Raw genomic sequence first — 21,040 nt, forward strand, 5'->3', positions numbered from 1 at the left:
GCCAGATTGTGCTGCCGGCCTGGTTCATGGAATCCCAAGAGGCCTTTTCTTCTCTTTTTTTTTTTTTTTTTTTTTTTTAAGAGATAGTGCATCCATGAACATGCCCACAATGATAACACATCAAGGCACCATTCTAGGCTGCATGCCTCCCAGAATACCAAGAGGGAGAAGACTATATTTGAATTGGTTCTTTGCCAAAAACTGACAGTTTGGTTTACTGCAGGATTTTTCTTCCAATAGAATGTACTGATTTTTAATAGATATCAGTCAAGAAATATTTCACTTGTTATGTTCTCTAAATTAAGGAATTTTTTTAAAGTTCTAATTGGCTTTCTTAAATGATTAGTGATTCAGCCTCCTGTCTAGAAATAGAGGGGAACTCCTCCCGAGGAATTTCTTTCATAGCATTAAGAAACAAACAATGTTATTAAAATCTTTTAATTGGGAGAAGAACATGTCTGCAATTATTGGAGAAATAGCTTCTGTAATAATTAAGAAAGAAATGTTATATGCAGTGTACAATACCTCTATATATAGCCTCATGCAAAAATTTAAGAGGGTACCTAGAGAAGAATTTGATGTATCAGCCTTCTTACGAAATAAATTTTCCAATATTATCAAAATCCAAAGTTCTATAAATAAAATGTGTATCAAAATAAGTAACCTGTGTACACTAAGTGTTCAGTTTGACCATCTCAATTATCTACAGGTTTGAATAATTGCTTTTTATTGCTAAGTAAAATTATGGCATTTTGCCATTTATTTCTTGGAATAGTTTAATTCTTTTCCTATATCTCTCTTGCACTTTTTTTTTTTTCTTTAAGTTTAGTATTTTGAGAGACAGAGGGAGGGAGAGAATCCCAAGCAGGCTTCGTGCTATCAGCACAGAGCCGCATGTAGGGCTCCATCCCACGAACTATGCAATCGTGACCTGAGCCGAAATTAAGTTGGATACTCAACCAACTGAGCCACCCAGGCGCCGCCCCTTGCTTGCATTTTTGTTACAAAATCTTATTAAACATAGTAAGATCAATCATGTAGGCAGATTTATAGTTTTATTTTTGCTCTTTTCTGTTAATAAAATTGACATAGTTTGTGTATATTAAAAATCTAAGTGCCTTCTTTAGCCTTGATAAGCTAGATTGGTAAAACCTAAAATCTACATTGGAAATACTAGTAAAAATCTATAAAGCAATTTACATAATTGTTAAAGACTATAATCTTTCTTAAAAATAGTTTTCCTTGGAAAAGTACCACCTTGTGGAAAGTATACTAATCTTTTGAAAAATGTTGACTTTCTAGTAGGTGTTGGAAATCTGCAAAGGACATCCAGCCAGCGAAGCACCCTTACATACCAAAGAAATAATTATGCTCTGAACACAACAGCTACCTACGCGGAGCCCTACAGGCCAATACAATACCGAGTGCAAGAGTGCAATTATAACAGGCTTCAGCACGCAGCGCCAGCTGATGATGGCACCACAAGATCCCCGTCGATAGACAGCATTCAGAAAGACCCCAGGCAAGTACTGGTTATGAATCTCCAGGATGCTACAGTATCACAGGCATCAGTGGTTCCTTCAGTCTGACTTTTTTTCAAGTTGCCAAGTCTATGATACTATCAGTTAACTCCTAATCTCTAGTATTTCCAGTTGTATTTTAGCACTGTAGGTCACTGAAGTTAATTTCATCTTAAAGATCGATTCCTTCTTTTGATGCCTTAACAAGTTAGAGAATGCACACACTATCTGCGGCACTCATCACTGAAGTGCTTCACCAGGAACACTCCCTGGGTTAGCCTCTTTGTCTGAATTATATATACGCATGATTTTAAAGGATCATTTTACCCAATTTCCTTAATCCTGACTGACTTTTTAGATAAGGGCTTCCGAAAAAAAATGTATGGTGTTTTAAACTAGAAAAGACCAGTGTTGTGTACATTTTGAATCCTACTGGTCAGTGCTGTGTTGTGCTTTTATTGACTAGGTCCTTTGAAAAGCTTTCTGCCATTTAGGAGAAAGTAGTTTACAAGACATTCTCATATCACATAAGCAAAAAATATTTGGCCAGTAATACATGTTTCTTCCTTTTCATTTTATTTGGCCATGTAGAAAGAATGTTTTATTAAGATAAGTATGACTCATTTACTACTTGATTGATTTTGAAAAGTAGTCTCATCTTTAATGAAAGCCACTTAAAATATTTAGGAAATAAAAAAGATTATTTAGAAACTGAAAGAATTTTAATTTCTAAAAGAATGGAATTATCACTAAATTTTAAGCAGCTTGAGTGTTATATTAAGGTATATATTAATTAGCAAGATTTCATTCACTCTTCGCCCACAAATTGTTGTTTCACTGGAAAATTGTTATAATTATCAATTCATTTTTAGCAACCTACCAACTTATTCTAGTGAACGTGAATTAAAAATGTGAATGAGATTTTGGTCATTTAAACAAAATAACTAAAGGTACTCTTGAGTTGAGTGGGAGCCCACTGCTTCACCAAAACCACTCCACTCTGACTCTTTTGCCTAAAATTCTTTATAGTTCACACATGTGTTTGGTTCTACTAGTCCATGTCCTTGTCATTTTAAGGGTTTTAAAATAACTTGTCTTACAGTACCTTCAATATAATTGACTCACAAATTTTTTCATACAATTCCATTTTTTTAAATCCTCAAAATGCCAAAATACTAAGACACCCTAATAGATGTGGAATTTCCCAAAAGGGTTTTGAACTGTACGCAATTTAGACCTTACCTCGGCTGAACCAGCAGAGAAAAAGAACAGTTATCCAGAAAGACAGTGAAGTGTGATTAGAGCTTTGAGCTTAATAGGTGTCCCTGAAGATTTCAGTTTTGACCTCTGCTACGAGTTGATTCATGATAAATAAGGATTTCATGTATGATAATACACTTCAGCTATTCATAGTATGATAATTTTGTAGTCTAATGCATAAAACTGTTACGGCTAGCTTTGATTATGTGAAACTTAACTGATAATGCATTTTGTAAGATGAATAAATGATTATTTTATAATAAATGCATTTATTCTCGATGAAACTGGAATCCAGGTGAATTTGAAGTTTAAATATTCAAACCAAAGTACAAAGCTCATGACAGCTTTTAATTTTTAGTTTTGAAAATAGCAAACTTGAAGTGATTTCTATTCACTTGTAAGCCCACATTCTTTACCATTAATGCTGTATTATAATTAGCCTGAAAACTTTCTTATAGGACTGGAGAAGTTATTAATATTTTCCATATAAATGGAAATCTGTGGGGTTTTTTAATAGTTGTTGAGTGTGGAAGCAAAATTTATTAGTAATATAAGTGACACATCTAGAAGTAGTAACAAAAATACTTCCTATGGAAAGCGATAGCAACATAAACAATAATAGCATTCATGGTGTTCCTTTTAAGCAGGACTTAATCTGTGCTGTTCAGCAGAATAATACCATGTACAATCCCTTTGACCTTTATGTTATTGTCAAATATTTTACTTCTACACACATAATAAAGCCCATAATATAGTGTTATTATTTCTACTGTAAATAGTCAATTGTGTTTTAAAGAAATTAAGGGAACAAATGTCTTTATATTTACTGTATGTTTACCAAATATAGTTCTCATCCTATGTATTCTTCCTACAAATTCCAGTTTCCATCTCGACCCATTTCCCTTCATTCTAAGCACTTCCTTTAGCCTTTCTTGTGTTGCGTGTCTGCTAGCAGCATATTCTGCCAGTTTTAATTTATCTGAAAATGTTATTATTTCATTCATTTTTTTGTTTATTTTTATTTACCTTTATTATTTTATAAAATATTACAGTATTATCATTTTTATATGAGTATTTTTGGGTTGTAGAATGAGTCACCTGAGTTTCCATTATTTCTTTTTTTTTTTTATTATAATTTACTGTCAAATTGGTTTCCATACAACTATTTCATTCATTTTTTAAAGGATATTTTTGCTAGGTATAAAATTCAGGATTGACAGGTATGGGTTTTTCCTTTCAGTACTTTAAAAAGATGTCATTCATTGTCTTCAGCCGCGATTGTTTCTCAGACGTTATTCGTATCGTTCTTCTCTTTATGTAATGTATCTTCTCTCTTGGCTGCCTCTCAGGTTTTTCTCTTTATCTTTGACTTTCAGCAGTTTTATTCTGACAGGCCTACCTATGGTTTTTTGGTTTTTTTGGTTTTTTTGTTTTTTTTTTTTTTTTTACATTTAACCTGCTTGGGATTCATTGAGATTCTTTGAATATTGGCTGGTGATTTTTATCAAAACTAGGACATTTTTAACCATAATTGCTTTAAATATTTTTTTTCTGCCCCAAACTCATTCTCCTCTCCTTCTGGAGTAACTTGACATTATTGTACTACATGCTCATACTCTTATTAAAGCTCTGTGTATATCTTAAAATAGTTTTTCTCTGTATTCTTCACGCTGGATATTTTTTGTTGATCTATCTTCATATTTACTGCCTTTTCTTCTGTAGTCTCCACAATCTGTTGGTAAGCCCATCCAGTGAATTATTTCAGATACTTGAATTTGGTAGGGTTTTTTTAATAGTTTCCATGTCTCTAAAGACATTTCTTCATCGATTCACTCCCTGTATACATCTTTTCCTTTCCATCTTTGAGCACATCTATAATGACCTTTTAGAGTCCTCTGATAATTCCAACATCTGGGTTTGCTCTGGGTCTATTATTGGGGTTGGTTGGTTTTGTTTTGTTTACATCTTCATAGGTCACATTTCTGTTTCTTCTTATACCTAGCAGTTTTAAATCATATGCTAACTTTTGTGGATGATACATTGTAGGGACTCTGTATTATGTTGTGACCTGTTAGGATTCTGAGTTTTGTTGTGGCAGATAACTAAATTACTGACAGATGCTTTTGATCCTGTCAAGATTGGTTCTGTTCTTCTGAGAAGGGTCTGTTCAGATTTGTTTTAGTCCTAGCATATGCTTCCACTCTTTGGTGTAGTTCTTTGTGGAAATTAAATGCTGAGGTAATCAGGAAGGTTTACAGTCTGACTAGGCTGGAAGTTCATAGTCACTGGCCTATGCTCAGCTCTGTCCTGCAACAGCTACGCATGTGTCATGGACATGTACGGTCCAGCATTCAGTTAAAGACTTGTGAGTAATCCTCCTATAGACTTGTAGAATCTCTTCTACATAGTTCCCAGTTCCCTGCCCCTCAAATTCCAACCATTTTCAATTCTCACTTCTCTCCCTCAGCTCACTTGTGTTTTGTGAAAAGGCCAAGTCCAGGATCAGTTATTCTATGATGGCTAAAAACAGAAGTCTGGGCTTAGATTGTAATGAAGCAAATCCTGGCAGACATTGATGCCATCCAACCAGCCCATGAATTGATAGCAGTGTTTCCAGGGTAAATTTCTGCTGAAAATCATGGTTGGAATTGATGCCAACCAAGCCTAACTGCCCATCTCCAGCTGGAGTCTGGCCCTCATGGTACCCAATGATGCCAGAAAATCTTGACCATATCTGTGCCACTTAAAGAGGACAAAAATGTGTATTTGTTATGATTGTGAGTCATCAAGGAAAAATTAAATCACACTCCTTGCACTCTGTTAATTAGAGCACAGATTTACAGAACAGGCTTTGGACAGATTTTGACCAGAAATAGTTAACATAGCTTCAATATATAAAAGGGAATTTATTATAGAGAGTGACCCTGTTTAGTTCCTTTTTCAGGGCTGATGAATATTAACAAAACATCCATATCATAATTAAAAGGAAAATATTTTAATATACACCATCACAATTTAATCATCACAGCCAACCTAAGAAGAAGGTACAACTGATAGTTGTTTTGTTCCTATTATACAGATGTAGTGCTCCAAAGTAGTAGTGCTCCAAACAACTAAGTGCTTTTCAAAATCACATAGTAAATGAAGGACCTAGGACCTCAACATAGGCAGTCTAACTCCAAATTGTGTGCTTTTTTTCCTGCCTCTTTTGGCATTGGTGGTATTCTTAATGTTTATTAAGAATTAAGTCATTGGGGCACCTGGGCGGCTCAGTCAGTTAGGCGTCCGACTTCAGCTCATGATCTTGCAGTCCGCAAGTTCGAGCCCTGCGTTGGGCTCTGGGCTGACAGCTCAGAGCCTGGTCCGGTTTTCAGATTCTGTGTCTCCCTCCCTCTCTCAGCCCCTCCCCCGTTCATGCTCTGTCTCTCTCTGTCTCAAAAATAAATAAACGTTAAAAAACAAAACAAAACAAAAAAAAGAATTAAGTCACTAAGTCTGTCCCCCAAGACAGAATCTCCCTCTTACCCTTGGCTTCAGTTTTCAAAAAAAATCATCTGGCTGCTATGCAAAGAGTAGATGGGGTAAGGGAGTGATATTTGAAACAGAGCACATAGGAGACTATTAGATGGGCCAGGCAAGGCGAAGAGAATGGATGGGTTGGGCTTATATGAAATAGTTCAGAGATAGTCAATAAAGTTTGCTGATAGGTTGGACAAGAAGAATACAGGAAAGAGAGAAGTCAAGGATGGCTCTATTTTGTTTTGAGCAAATGTGTGGATAGTCTTCTTGCCACTAATATTTTCTGATTCTAATACGTTCTCTACTTGGCCACCAGAGTTTTCTTCTTTATAAATGTGACCTTATATGTGTTACATTCTCTCACTCTTCTGCTTCACAACCTCTACTTTCTGTTCCTTATGTGTGGAGGCAACATACAGACTACCTGAGTGGGTTTCACCCACCTCTATCACTTATTACTAATCTCAGGTTCCTTACCTCTATCAAATGTTATTGAGTAGTGCCTATGTCATATGGCAATAGTCAAGGTAAATGAGATAACGCATATAAAGCTCTTGACACAGTGCCTGACACAGGTAAACTCATTGAATAAGACATTGTTGCATGTACAGAGTCTTGTACACCAAACCACGTCTCATTCAGTGCTTGTATCTCTCTGACACCTGCTATGGCACTATTCATTTGAACGGGTGGTGTGTATGTGTGTGCAGGTTTAGGTTGCCCCTTGTAGTGGACAAGCAAGTTAATACATAGAGCGCTCCCAGACCAAGAGAGACTCTAGGCCTTAATAACTGGGCAATAGAAGGATCACTGGGCTGTTAATTTAAAGATTTTTTTTTTTAGAGTTTATTATAAACAGCATTCATTTTACTCATTTTGTATAATAGTTCATTCTGCAATCAAAGTCCACTAATTTGTTGCTTTGTGAACCATTCCTTTTTTTTCCTAATGTTTTTAATGTTTATTTTTGAGAGAGAGATGGGGGTGCACGATTGGAGGAAGGGCAGAGAGAGAGGGAGACCCAGAATCTGAAACAAGCTTCTGGCTCTCAGCTGTCAGCACAGAGCCCGACACAGGGCTCAAACCCATGAACTGTGAGGTCATGACCTGAGCCAAATTTGGACGCTTAACCTACTGAGCCACCCAGGTGCCCCATGTGAACCAATTCTAAGAAGTTGGTCTCTATATGTTATAAGCATGAATGCACATTTAAAAAGGATCCTAAACAGTGAGCCAATCAGTTGACATCCAAATTCCAACAATGTGATGTTATCTGAAAAAGCAGAGTATAAGTGTACGTGCTTAGTGTGACTGTATACTCACTCTACAAGAAGTGGGATAGCATACCGTCTCTGAAAGCAGAGTGTTCTGTTGACTAGCTGAGTGACTTTAGGCAAGATGCTTAGCCTCTCTGTCTCAACCTCAATATCTATGTGGTTGCAATAAGAATAAATGAATTAATAGGGTGGCTGGGGGGCTCAGTCTGTTGAGTGTCCAACTCCTGATTTCAGCTCAGGTCATATGATGATCCCAGGGTCGTGGGATCAAGCCCTGCATTGGGCTCTGCACTGAGCATGGACCCTGTTGAAGATTCTCCTCTCTCTCTTTCTCCCAACATCTCCCCCAGTACTCCTCCCCTGCTCGCTCACATGCACACTCTCAAATTTAAAAAAAAAATTTTTAATTAAAATTTAAAAAATGGTGGTTCCATTAAAAAAAAAAGAATAAATGAATTCATATATATAAAATGCCTAGAATAGTGCCTGGCACAGAATAAGTACTCATGAAATACGAAGTGCTATTTAAATATAATCCATTTCTTTGAAAAAATTCTGTATGCACACGTGCACATTTTTATATATGTATTAGGGAAAAAAAGACCAACAGGAAATGTAAGCAGTGGTTTTCTCTGGTTATAGGATTACCGAAAAAAAATATTTTTTTTATAAATTTCTATACTTCTTATAATCGAGAGCAACCATAAATATTATATTAAGTTCTTTAAAAATCATCAGGCCCACATTACTTGCGATTTCCCAGCTGACACCAGTTCTGCCTATTCCCAGCACCTTTCTTTCTCTCTGCTCAGACATGACTTCTCACCTGACTAAAGTGCACTTGTTTACCTGAGCCTCACACCTGCAAATTTCTGACATAGGTAGAAAGGCATAAAATTAGAATGGAAGAAGAAAATGAGAATGGAAAAGTTTTTCATATTAAGAATTTCCTTTGTTCTCTTGAACCTCTTTCTGTGCCTGATGATTTCTTTGAGTTCAGTAGCATCTTGGTCTCTGCGTATGTTCATCGGGGCGGGCGGGGGAAGAGCTCTTTACATTTATATATTTTAGGAATTTTGTAACTTCCAATTTTAGTCTCAGCCAAGCCTTTTTTATGACAGACTCTTCATCGAGTGTATTGTTAAAACACGGTCGTTCCTGCTTTGAAGCCGTGTCTTTCTCTCACAGGGAGTTTGCCTGGCGTGACCCCGAGTTGCCCGAAGTCATTCACATGCTGCAGCACCAGTTCCCGTCCGTGCAGGCGAACGCGGCCGCCTACCTGCAGCACCTGTGCTTTGGCGACAACAAAGTGAAAATGGAGGTACGCTCCCAGCGCCTGGCACGCCCCCGGGGGGCGGTGCCTTCCATGGAGCAATCACGTGCTTATGTGCTTCAGAAATTACTAGCTGCAATTCACAGGCCATTTTAAAGGGATAGTGTGATACCAGATACCCCTTTCATTCTTAACCGTGCATTTCAGTATTTTGTAGGAGAAACCAAGATGAGGATATTTCTTGGAATGCTTTTAGCATTTTCAAATCCCGTGTCTACTCATTAAATTACCTATAAAACATGAAGCAAAATTCAATTTAACCTACGTTTTTAGAGTATTTTCCAAAAATCTATTAGATAAAAATTATGTATGAAACTAGCGAGCTCACGTACTTTATGTGATTCTGTTAAGATTGGTGCCGACATGAAATTAAGTCAAGTTACAGAGAATTTTTAACTGTTAACTAATACTGAACATAAATGAGTATTTTATTTCATATTTTAAAGTTTTTTGGCATTTATAGAAATACAGTGAGTCATTGGTTATTGACTAGTGTCCTATGACATACAGACTCTTTCTTAACACTTTGGCATTTTCCCCCCTGCAATGGCAAATGGAACTTCATTGTTTTTCCTCAGCTTCGTATGCAAAACAACATACCAGCTGCTGAGCTAAAGGTGGATGAAGGAAATAAAGCCCAGATATATTCATGTAATGTACTAATTAATTGGCAAATGGGAGAAAATTAGGGAGAGTAGTCTAGAGAAACAATTCTGTAATCCAAATGACTTCAGTCAAAAATCCTTACCTCCAATCCATACAGCTTTATTGTGTTTGTGTATTTGCTCATTTCCCTCAGAAGTATAAGCATAACCCCTCTGTGTCTTTAGGAGGGTAGAGTAGGACTATGCTACCTACACTTGGCCATTAATCCACCTACGACTGCCTTCCTTTTTTTTCCTGTGATCTTTCCATAACAGACTTTTATTTGATCACTTTTTAGTCATGTGTCACTTAGGCCTGGTACCTCATATTTTTCATTCTAGGTGTGTAGGTTAGGGGGAATCAAGCATCTGGTTGACCTTTTGGACCACAGAGTTTTGGAAGTTCAGAAGAATGCTTGTGGTGCCCTCCGAAACCTTGTTTTTGGCAAGTCTACAGATGAAAATAAAATAGCAATGAAGAATGTTGGTGGGATTCCTGCTTTGTTGCGACTGTTGAGAAAATCTATTGATGCAGAAGTAAGGGAGCTTGTTACAGGTGGGTAAACAATGTGATCTTGTCCTGAAGGAAATGTTGAAAGCCACCTAGCCGATGTCCTTGTGTGGTGGCACAGTGAAGAAGTTGGAGGTTCTAGGTAGGAGATCATGATGTAGTGTGCACAACTGTGACAAAGGCTGAATCTAATTTAATCCGATGATTGAGAAAGCACTTGCACTGCTACAGGGTCATCCTGACTAGTATCAGTTATTGTACTTGAGTGCATTAAGTATCAGCTAACAGATGTCTTGTGCGTGAAGGACTGAATACAGCTTTTTTTATGATGTATTCCATAGTAAATCTACTTGTGTTAAATAGACTGGCTCTCCTTTATTATGAAAGTAAAATACAGTTAATGGATTAACTACCTTCCACTTGAGTTCAGCCAGTTTCCAGATCCCTGTTAGTACGTCAGATGCTTTCCTGGCTACCGGAGATGCACACGTGAACAAACCTCACCCCCTGCCCTCAAGTAGCACTTCGACTCAGGAGAAACAGGAGTGGTTCTGAGAATGTCAGTGAGAAGCTGCAAGTGTCAGGACTCAGTAGGGGCTGCAGCTAGGAGCACAGAGGATGGGCAGGGAAGTCCTCTGGTCAGTGTGAAACCAAAATTGCCCTGAAGGATGTAGAGGTGTTGACTGGAGATACTTCCATTCACAGGCAGAGCTCAAAGCCAGCATGGAATATGGGGTCAGAGCTTCCAGCCAGAGAGGCATGCTGAAGGAAGACAAGGCCAAAGAGAAACACAGGGCCTGGTTTGGGGAACTTTTATGAGGAACTTGTGTCCCGTACACTGTGGGGTGATTATAGGGCGTGGTGTGGCCAGTTTGGGCTTTTAAATGCATTCTTCCAGCAGGTATCAGGGTGGGGGACTGATTTGAAGTAGATGAACATGGCATCTGGGAGGCCTATAATCTTGAGGTAATAGCTTGAGCCGCATCCATGATAGAAAGAAGGGGTGGCTGGGGTGCCTGGGTGGCTCAGTCGGTGGAATGTCCAATGCTTGATTTCAGCTCTGCTCGTGATCTCACGGATCATGGAATTGAGCCCCATGTCGGGCTGACATGTGCTGACAGTAGCCTGCTTGGGGTTTTCTCTCTCCCCCTCTCTCTCTGTTTCTCCCCGTGTTCATGCACTCTCTGTCTCTCCCTCTCTCTCTCTCAAAATAACTAAATAAACTTTAAAAAAAAAAAAAAAGGAAGGAAGGGGTGGGTGGTCGAGAAGAGGGAATAGAGAGAAACACACTTGATGGTCAGGGCACAGCGGTCCAATGTGGGGAGTGAGAGAACAAGAGGAAGCAAGTGATGCTTTGTCTTGGGAGACGATGTTGCAGCACTGTCAGCTGAGTTTAAGGGTGCTTGAAGTCCAGGTGAAAGAACAGTTCTGCAGCAGAGCGAATTAATGACAGCATTATTTATAATAGAGAACTAGAGGGAAATACTGAGTATTGACTGGTAGGAAAATAGTTAAATAAATGGCAGTATATTCACACAGTGAAACCAGACATAAGAATTAAGACAAATGCATTAGAGCTGTCTCTGGATAGCTGTAATGTCTGTGTATCTATAGATGTATAGATAAATATCTAGAAGCATTGGTGGGATGGCAAGCACAGCATGATACTATTGGTATAAAGTTTCACAGTATGCAGGTTGAGGCTATAAATTATTTTCTGATATACACACATGCAATAAAGTTAAAATTTTTCATTGAAATGACAGAAGATAGATTAAAGATAGTGGTTGCCTGTGGGGTGGGGAGGAGGGCAGGTAGAGAAAAAAGGGATTGGGAGATTTAATCCAGCTCTGTTTCTTTAAAAAAGAAAAGAAAGAAAGAAATCTGAAACAAAGAAGACAAAATGTCAAAGTTAGATAGTAGTTACCTGGGTATCTTATATTTGCTATGCTATTTTTCATGCCTGAGATATTTAATTTAAAAATCTCTAACAACATTTTAAAAAATTAACCCCATTCCCCCCTGGCTTTCACGATGAAATTAGAGCTGTAGGTTCTGTCACATATAATTCAGTAACACTGGGGAATGTAGCAAACCATCATGAATCTAATATTTGAGGGGAATCAACTTTCTCATAAGATACTAAAATTTAAAATATAGTACCCTGTACTCCAAATAAGGTATGAAATTTACATACTAAAAGTAGAATACACTTTATATATAATCTTAAACTCTGGATTAGACTCCCTGCCTTAACATAGTTTGAATATTAATGCTTTAACACATCTAAATTATCTATTGATTTATTACTATGTTCTCTTTCTCAAATGCTTTCGAGGCATCAAACCCTCTCACACCAAAAAATAAATTATTTACACGTACATACATATGGCATATGCATATAAAATGAAAATTAGAACAGGATAAATAGAACTTCAAGAGAAAAGGAAGAATATAGACCTATCCATTCTAGAAGTCAATATAGTCCCTCCCTTACATTAAGTTCTCTGTAAGGGAGGCTCAGAGGAGACCATGTGTTTGCAGCATGAGTGCTTTCTTTTCTTGTTTGCTGTTTCTTTCCCATCACTGTGAACTTCCTGTGTCATTGTCCAAATAGCGTCTCCCAGTAATACCTGTGTGGCCAACAGGACTGCAAACTGATGTGTGTGGGCTCCCTACAACATCATGGCAATCCGGGGACAGCCTGATGTTAAAAGCATAGCTTCTACTCAGATTTGGTTCTCTTTTGATTAGTCATGATAGATGTGTAGGGTGTTTTTTCTCTTCTGTCATAATTTCTCACAGGAGGAATAGGTGTTTGGTAGATTTTTGTTTCTGAGGTTTTATCCTTGGGTGAAATGGTTACAGTGCTTTCTCTGAGCTCAAGGAATGTATAAGATTTAGTGATAAACAAGAAGCAAGTACATGAAAGTTTGGCAATTTCTTTTTCATTTGAGAATAAATCCGATTTATTGGAAGTAGAGCCAAACTTCACTAAGAGCTTTTATGTACTAATTTGCCTGGTGCGTACTCCAGATGTAAGTGCTAATTTAGATGCTTCCCTCCATATTTCACTCTCTCTTTGTGAGTGCAGTACTAGTTGCTGAGAATGCAAGATGTTTTAAGACATGGGTCCTAGCCTTGAAAGGAGGATATGAGTGTTTATTAATTCAAAAAGGCTGTTTCTCCAGTAGATCGTATTGCTTCCAATGTAAAACCAGCAACAACCTCTTTTTTTTTTTTTTTTTTTTAAACAACTGCCAGTAACTTTTAGGCTTTAAGAAGTATTTTTTGTCCACATTTGTAGGGGAGGAAAAATTAATAACTCTATATTTTTACTCCCAATAATTTATACTGATTTATGAACCAACTGCTTATGAAATGTTCTCTTCAAAAGTAGTCTTTGCTTTGGAATGGGAGTGGTCAGTGTGTGAACACTTCATCCAGTTGACATTTATAAAGGAGTTAGACCAGAGGACTTCAAAAGTGAATTTCCAGCTTCAGAATGCTGAATGTCAACCTGAGTTTGATTTGTATATAACCATTATCCAGCTAATTTGAAACTACAAAGTCATAATATAAATCTAGCACAGTTATGTGTGTGTGTTGCATGTATGCACGTATTTGTAGACCAAGATTTATGAAGACAAGAAAAATTATACATTCATATTTTTCGGTTCCAGAACTTAGTGGTACCACCTCTAAATGATGTTCAGTAACTTTTTAAGAATAACTAATCCCTGGTGTGTTTTAATGCCTGACAATATCAAGACTTCCTTGAGCTCCTTCAGTAACTCTTCCTTGAGTCAATACTCATAAACCATCTTTAAACCAATCACAGGGTTGGAGGAGACCTCAAAATAAATTTTGTCCCATCAGCTATCCAGTGCCTGAATTCCCCGTACAGTTTCCACACAACATAGCCACCCCTGATGTACTCGGACCCACAGGGACGGGGAGCTCACTGCTTTGTGGGGTTAAGACTGAGCACAGGGTTATCCAGAGAGCAACAAGAAAACATTAAGTATGGCTTGAGAAAGCAAGCAAGGTACGCCCTCGGGAGTTCATTTGGCCTAAGAATAGCCCCATAGGAGAAGACCAGTCGCCCCTAAATCCAGCCTCCTGGACCTCTCCTAACCAGGAAAATGTGTCTCAGGCTGAACCATTCTCATTAAGGCATGTCTGCTCCATACACGGGCAGCTGCGTGCTATGTGACCACATCACTCAGCATTCCCTATGAGCTGCCCATCTCCTGTAAAATCCTCTTTGAAAACAGAACATTATCCTTCTAAATTTCCGTGTTCTTCCAATGTCTCCACGAGGTACTCTGGCCCTGGCTAGCCTAGTGCAGTACTTACCCTTTGCAGGGATGGCGTCGGAGCTCCTCAGTGGAGATTATCATCGGCTTAAGATCATGAAATGTCAAAGCACAATGAACTGCTGTGTTCAAAATATTGTATTATTGGAAGAAATTACTATCCCCTTGAAAACTAAGTATTTTGATATTCTTAATGTAAGTAATTCAACCTAGTTATTAATCCGAAGACTTTTTTTTTTTTCCTAGTCCCCTTTGTTTCAGTTTGGCATTTTAATGTACGTAAATGAAGAAATTTTAGCTCTTCTTTTAAAAAGATGCCTCTCCTCTGCTTTGAATATAATAATTGCCCAGCACCTGCATTTTGGGCCACATCTTTACTTGCAGGGAAAAAAGGGAAAACTACTTTTTGCCAGGTGTGTTTTCTCAAGACAGTATGGCTGTCATTGTTAATTAAAATGGTCCTCTAATATGTAACAGGATTCTTGTGTTTTCTTCATTTTGTTGAATATTTTCCAGGTTGAAACCTAATGAGTTTTTCTTTTAGTAATTGCTGATCTATCTGGTGCTCAGGGTGAGGTTTTTTTTATTACAAAGATACTTTTTGCCTTTATTGTGCTTCAACTTGAAAGCCGCATGAAATATGGTTGTTCCTGGTTGGGTAATAAAATGAATGTCTTCTAGGCCACATGCTATGGGTGGAAAGTGGGAACATCTTGTCACTAGAAAAGATATGTTGAACTCATTTGCTCAAGATAATTAAATAGTGTTTCTAAGCCAGGAAATATGAGTTTTGAGTTATTGAGCATTCTGAAAGCATCATTTTTTAAAAACTATAGAAATTGATATTTCACAGAATTCGGAGGCCTACCTTTTTTTTTTTTTTTTAATGTACCAGATGTCCTAAAACTACCACATTTCTATTATCCCTGTTAACACTGGTGTTAAATACCACAAAGTAGCCCTTGTTCTTGAGTAATAATAGCCTTTGTTTAAATGACTGCTATATTCACATTCTTTCCAATTTAGCAAGTGATTATTCATCCATATGGCTAAGTACAATATTTCCACACTGTTTATTTTAAAAATTTTTGGATGCTAGCAGTGGATTTCAGACACTATGCAGAAATTAGGTTTATTCCCTTACTGATCATTAGCGCCATATTTCTAATTAGGTAATAAATTAATAAGGAAATGATAGTCCTGCACTAAGGAAGGGTGGATAGGCCAAACTAAAGTTTAGCAAACAGTAGGATGTTCTATAAAGAGCTGAGGCTTAGTGGACATGCATTCAGCCATTTGGAATGTTAAGTGCCATTACAGAACGAAATAATTTACTAAATGTGTCCCCTTGGTCTAATTATTATGCCTTCAAAACAGTCGTTTGTTCTTTGGTCCAGAGAGGAGTTGGCCTATTACTTTCTATCCTGCTTTTTGTGGACCGCTAGAGCCATCAGGAGCTGCATGGGTAGTTTCCACAAATCTAGCAACATCTCTTCCCAGTTCTCAGCCAAAGTCAGTGGGATCCTTACACTTGGCCCACTTTATAAAACAGGGGCAACAGAATCGTGTGCTTTCTTATTCACTGAACATTTCAAACCATAAAAATTGGTAATAAATAACATGACAAAAAAGTTTAATTGGTGGGGCGCCTGGGTGGCTCAGTCGGTTGGGCGTCTGACTTCGGCTCAGGTCATGATCTCACGGTCTGTGAGTTCGAGCCCCGCGTCGGGCTCTGTGCCGACAGCTCGGAGCCTGGAGACTGCTTCCGATTCTGTGTCTCCCTCTCTCTCTGACCCTCCCCTGTTCATGCTCTGTCTCTCTCTGTCTCAAAAATAAATAAACATTAAAAAATTTAAAAAAAAAAGTTTAATTGGTAACAAGACAAAACGGTGTATTACACATGGGACAACTCCTAATTCAAAGTCACAACTTTGAACTGGAAAGGGCCTTAAAGAAATCTATTCTTTCCCCCATATTGTAGATGAGAAACAGGGATCCAGAGAGACTGAGTCCTGGTTGTGTTCCTGGCATGCAGCTCTTCCTTCCTCCTCTGCCTCTGCCCCCTCCCCTCCCCCAGGCCACTGAAAAGTGCTGAGCAGGTGCACAACTTGGGGGTGCACCTGCCCATTTTCCCTTACTCTTTCAAATTACCACCAAAAAAGGAAAAACAAAAAACAAAAAAACAAAAAACTCTGAATTTATTCTCTGAATTTTATCTGCGAGTACAGAGAAATATGTTTGAACTTGGCCACTAGCACAGTCATATCAAACTACCGATAAGGTATAATCATAAAGTGTTAGGTTGCTTAGAAAACATGAAACGTGATTTTTGTCTTATAACTATTTCAGGATTTATAGTTCGAGTATGAAAAGATTCAACTAATAAGATGAATATGATCTTCTTTTACGCGTAGGCTTTTTTTTTTTTTTTTTTAATGTTTTTATTTCAAGAGAGAGACAGCATGAGCTGTGGAGGAACAGAGAAAGGTACAGAATCCGAAGCAGGCTCCAGGCTCTGAGCTGTCAGCACAAAGCTGGATGCAGGGCTCAAACCCATGAACTGTGAGATCATAACCTGAGCTGAAGTCGGACGCTTAGCCAGTTGAGCCATCCAGGTGCCCCTTATATGTAGGCTTCTTAAATGTCAAGCAAAATGAAGCAATCAAACGGGGAGCCTCAGAGGTCCCTACAGAACTCAGGTGGTCAGCTGTTAGAGTAGAATTTCTCAGTACAAAAGAGACCCCATAGTGACACATGTGTTCAGTATATTGGAGAACCAGTATATTTGAGAAAGATGAGGGCATATGATAGAAATCTAAAAAAAAAAAAATGCCCAAGAGAACCCAGCCCAGGTCCCCTGAGTACCTTGCAGTTTCTGAGTCTATAGAACTTCTCATGGCTGAGGACTGGAGGTACTTTTGTCTGTAAGCTTCTTCTGCTGGTACCAGATGACGAGGTTGAAGATTTAGTGCACATGGAAAAGCACGTTCCTGGAACCCATCAAAGCCAGACGTGGAACACATCACTTCAGTGACTTTTTCTCAGGCAAATCTCTAGGATAGTGTTAGTGACCTAATTCTGTGCCAGAGGCTGAAGTACCCTGAAGAACAACCAGGGTGGCCACATCACTGCCCTCCCTGCCACCTCTGCATCCCTGTGATTCTCTCGGGTGGATTTTTCCTTTGTGCGACCTGTTCGCTTTTACAAACTCCCCCTGACAAAAAGAACCATCTTTTACGTCCCTTACGGGCAATTCTCAGTCAGCATTTCTGAATTTTAAGCTGATTTATTTTCAGCGGAAATGCTTTTCCAGGGTACAGAGGACTCTGTGACTACATTATGTAATTAATCCTCTCAGCCTACCCATGAAGTTGGAAAATTACCTGAAATAAAGAATATGTTGAAATGTAAATGGGAGTCTGTAAACGGATCTCTAGAAATTGATAGATCCTTTCAAAGATGCTGTGATCCACCACCTTTGTACCTGAAAAATCACAGAAACGCAGGCTAACCCTTATGGTCTTTAAAGACTTTAAAGATCTATCGCTCGTGTCGTTCGGCAGGGAAAGAATTTAAACAGCAGGAGCAATCCTCTTCAAATTGAGTATGTAGCCTCGGCGGCTGGCCCAGGCCATCATCAACTCCACACTGCCCCTCCAGGGAAGTCTCCTTCTCCCACACCACCTAAGCACCCTCTCACTACTGCTGCTGAAACCAGCAGTGGTGACCACCATACCCACAGCTGGGCGTGAGGGAGCTCTTCCATGTCTGACATGGAGTATTCGTTAGCTGTGTGCAGGAAATCGTGGGGAACAACCAGGCGAGCAAAGTAAGGCCCACCCAGCTGGCCGGGCCAGGCCTCCTGTGCGACCCAGCCCTCCAGGCCGCTGGACTGGTCCACCACCTTAGTAGCCAGCTGTGCCAGCCAGCAAGGAGGGCAGCAAGCAGGCCCAAGGCTGGCGGCAGGGTAGGAAGAAGGAAGCCATGAGCCATGCCTTTCAGTCTGGCCCAGGACTGCGCATTCGTCTGCTCTGGGAGTCCCTGCACATGGTTCAGCAACCCCTGCTGAGGCAGTAGCTTCTGAGGAATCCTGGGAGCGACTATAAGCCACCGTGACTGTCGTTTCCTCAACATTTATCCGGAAGGAGGAAAAAGGCTTTTCTAGGATTAAAGACAGTACTTCTGTCCCACTCATAATAATTGCTTTCCCATTATTTCAGTTCCATTTCAGTTTCATAATTTGTTCACAGCATTCCAGTCCTGGTGGAAAGCTTGAGTGATTTGCCTGAAGCCACAAATGGTGGACATTTTTCACTGTATTTCTCTCTTCCCACTGCCCCTGGATTTCCTCATTCCCGTTACACCTCCAGATCCTCACACACATGCCGAACCGGGGCTCAGCTTGGATGCTACCCTCCCCTTGCATCAGGCTCCAGATTCTCATCACGAGCACCCGCCCTTCCTCTGTGCCTTCCCGTCTCCTCACTCCTTCAGGTCCTCATCACATTCCCCCTACAGTGCTTCCTGGGACATAGGCTGTGCCCCTTCTGGTCCATCAACCTCCCCCTCATCCCTGGGATTACACCTGTCCCTGCCTTCCACACTTCCCCCCCTTGGCAAGTCTTCATCTGCAGCCCCTGCCCTCCCCTTCCAGGCCAGCCCAAGCCTCGAGGCTCTTCTACTCCTGCTCCTCCCAAGCTGGGTTTCCCCAGCCCCAGCCTGCTTCTCCCTGGCTTCTGCCCTTCATACTCCACCCTGGATGCCGTGGTCCTCAATCCTACCAGACAAAAACATCCAGGGAGAAGTAGCATGGTGTCAGGAGTGACTGGGTTCTGGAGTGAGATCCACTTGTTTCTTTCCAGCTCTGTGGCCCCAGACAAATCACCTCACCTGGCACCAGCTTCCCCAGTGTAAACACAATACCTGCTGCTTGGCGTTTGTATGAGGATGGATGTGGAGTGCATAGTGCAGACAACACGCGAGCTATGCTCGGCACTCTTCCTACTCTTGGATGCTTTGTGATGGCTGCCTTGTGCTGTGACCATTTGTGGCAAGGCCTCTGAGAGCAGAGGACTCGCCTACGTGTCTCTACCAGCACTTTCCAATACACGTATAACGTAGGACACATGTAATTCTGAACTTCCTAGTAGACACATTAAATAGGATACAGGAACAGGTCTTATTTATGTTAACAGGGCAGTTTATTTAACCCAGTTCTTCTAAAATAATCATTTCAGGGGTGCCTGGGTGGCTCAGTCGGTTAAGCATCTGACTCTTGATTTTGGCTCAGGTCATGATCTCATGGTTCATGGGTTCGAGTCTTGTATTGGGCTCTGCACTGTTAATGCAGAGCCTGCTTTGGATTCTCTCTCCCTCTCTCTCTGCCACTTCCTGGTTTGCACGCTCTCTCTCAAAATAAATAAACTTAAAATATAAAATAATGACTTCAATTTATAAGCAATATAAAAATTGAGGTGTTTTGTATTCATTTTTTTCATGCCAAGTTTTCATACTCCATTGTATATCTTAATACTTCTGGCAGATCTCAGTTTGGACTAGCCACATTTCAAGTGCTCAACAGCCACATATGGCCAATAGCTACTCTGTTGGACAGCACATATCTATACCATGCTTGGGTATAAGTAACATGCATCTGAAAGGCATGAGCTGTATAGCTTTAATGGACAGGGACGTAGGAGGCCATAGTGTGACTAGATGTAGCCATAGAGTCACAACATTTCTCTCTTCCCAAGAGAAAGCCTTAGAGCTTTGTAAAAACCCTAACAGGTGTTAGGGGAGAGCTTCGGGGGCAGCTGCGATGAGAAGAAGTGGAGAGGTGTATTTGCTAGATCATGAGTATTTCAGCCAAAGACTGTCTAGGGGAATAATAACGGAGGCATGTGCAGGAGCAGGCAGTGGCCCTAGATTAAGAAGCCCACATTCCTGCCTTGTTATCCACAGACTGAGTTTGCGAGATGCACACACACTCTGACCTTCGTATGCAGTCTGAAACTTTGATTTTCTGTATTTTCACTATTAGCCTAATATTTCTATCCCCACTTATCAAGAATGCTTGCAGGGTGGGTATCCCAACACCAGCCTATTCCAAAGAGCACACAGACGCAGAATTGCTAGGGGCGAACAAAGGCAAATATCAGAACTGAAGCATAGAAACCAGTCATGATGCCTCTCTGTGCGGGTACGACAGTGCCTCATCTGTCCTCTCATATAAAACTACCCCCCCCCCCCCCGGCCTCCCGAAGGCTTGGGCAGTTCTTTTTACCTCTTATGAAAGACATCTTGTGAAAGAGCAGGACTGACATGACATCGACAACAGACACCAAGAATAAGGCTAGGTTGTGGAAGAAAATGCAGAAGCATGCCCAGTGGTACTGTTTGAAGTGCGCTAGTTCTTTGGGCTGCTTTATGTTTCTTTTTGCAATATCCACAAATATTTGTGGGAGGGGTTTTTAAATTAGGAAACTGAAAAAACTGAACGCCATATAAAAATTAGTGATTTTAGATTTCTTCCAAATCAGAAAGGAAAACAATTGTGTAAGCTGTTATATATTTATGCTGCCAGAGAAATGACGTTGTTTGGTTGGTGTTTAACACTAGTTCAGAAATACGTTTTTCAAATAGTGCCATTATTTTAAT

The 21,040-nt window shown here is 39.7% G+C and overlaps 1 protein-coding gene across 10 annotated transcripts in view; it reads left to right on the forward strand.

The window, feature by feature from the left end:
* The window catches only part of PKP4 (plakophilin 4), a 238,065-nt gene that overhangs the window by 188,345 nt on the left and 28,680 nt on the right, over nt 1-21,040 (forward strand). For 7 of the 10 annotated variants that reach the window (XM_042994487.1, XM_042994481.1, XM_042994489.1 and 4 more), the window contains 3 exons: nt 1,303-1,522; nt 8,765-8,897; nt 9,896-10,109. In XM_042994487.1, coding sequence (XP_042850421.1) covers nt 1,303-1,522; nt 8,765-8,897; nt 9,896-10,109 — 567 coding nt within the window. The remainder of the gene's footprint in view (nt 1-1,302; nt 1,523-8,764; nt 8,898-9,895; nt 10,110-21,040) is intronic. The other 3 variants (XM_042994483.1, XM_042994491.1, XM_042994485.1) reach the window with 1 other exon arrangement.

Source organism: Panthera tigris, chromosome C1 (assembly GCF_018350195.1).
Source record: "Panthera tigris isolate Pti1 chromosome C1, P.tigris_Pti1_mat1.1, whole genome shotgun sequence".
NCBI lineage: Eukaryota > Metazoa > Chordata > Mammalia > Carnivora > Felidae > Panthera > Panthera tigris.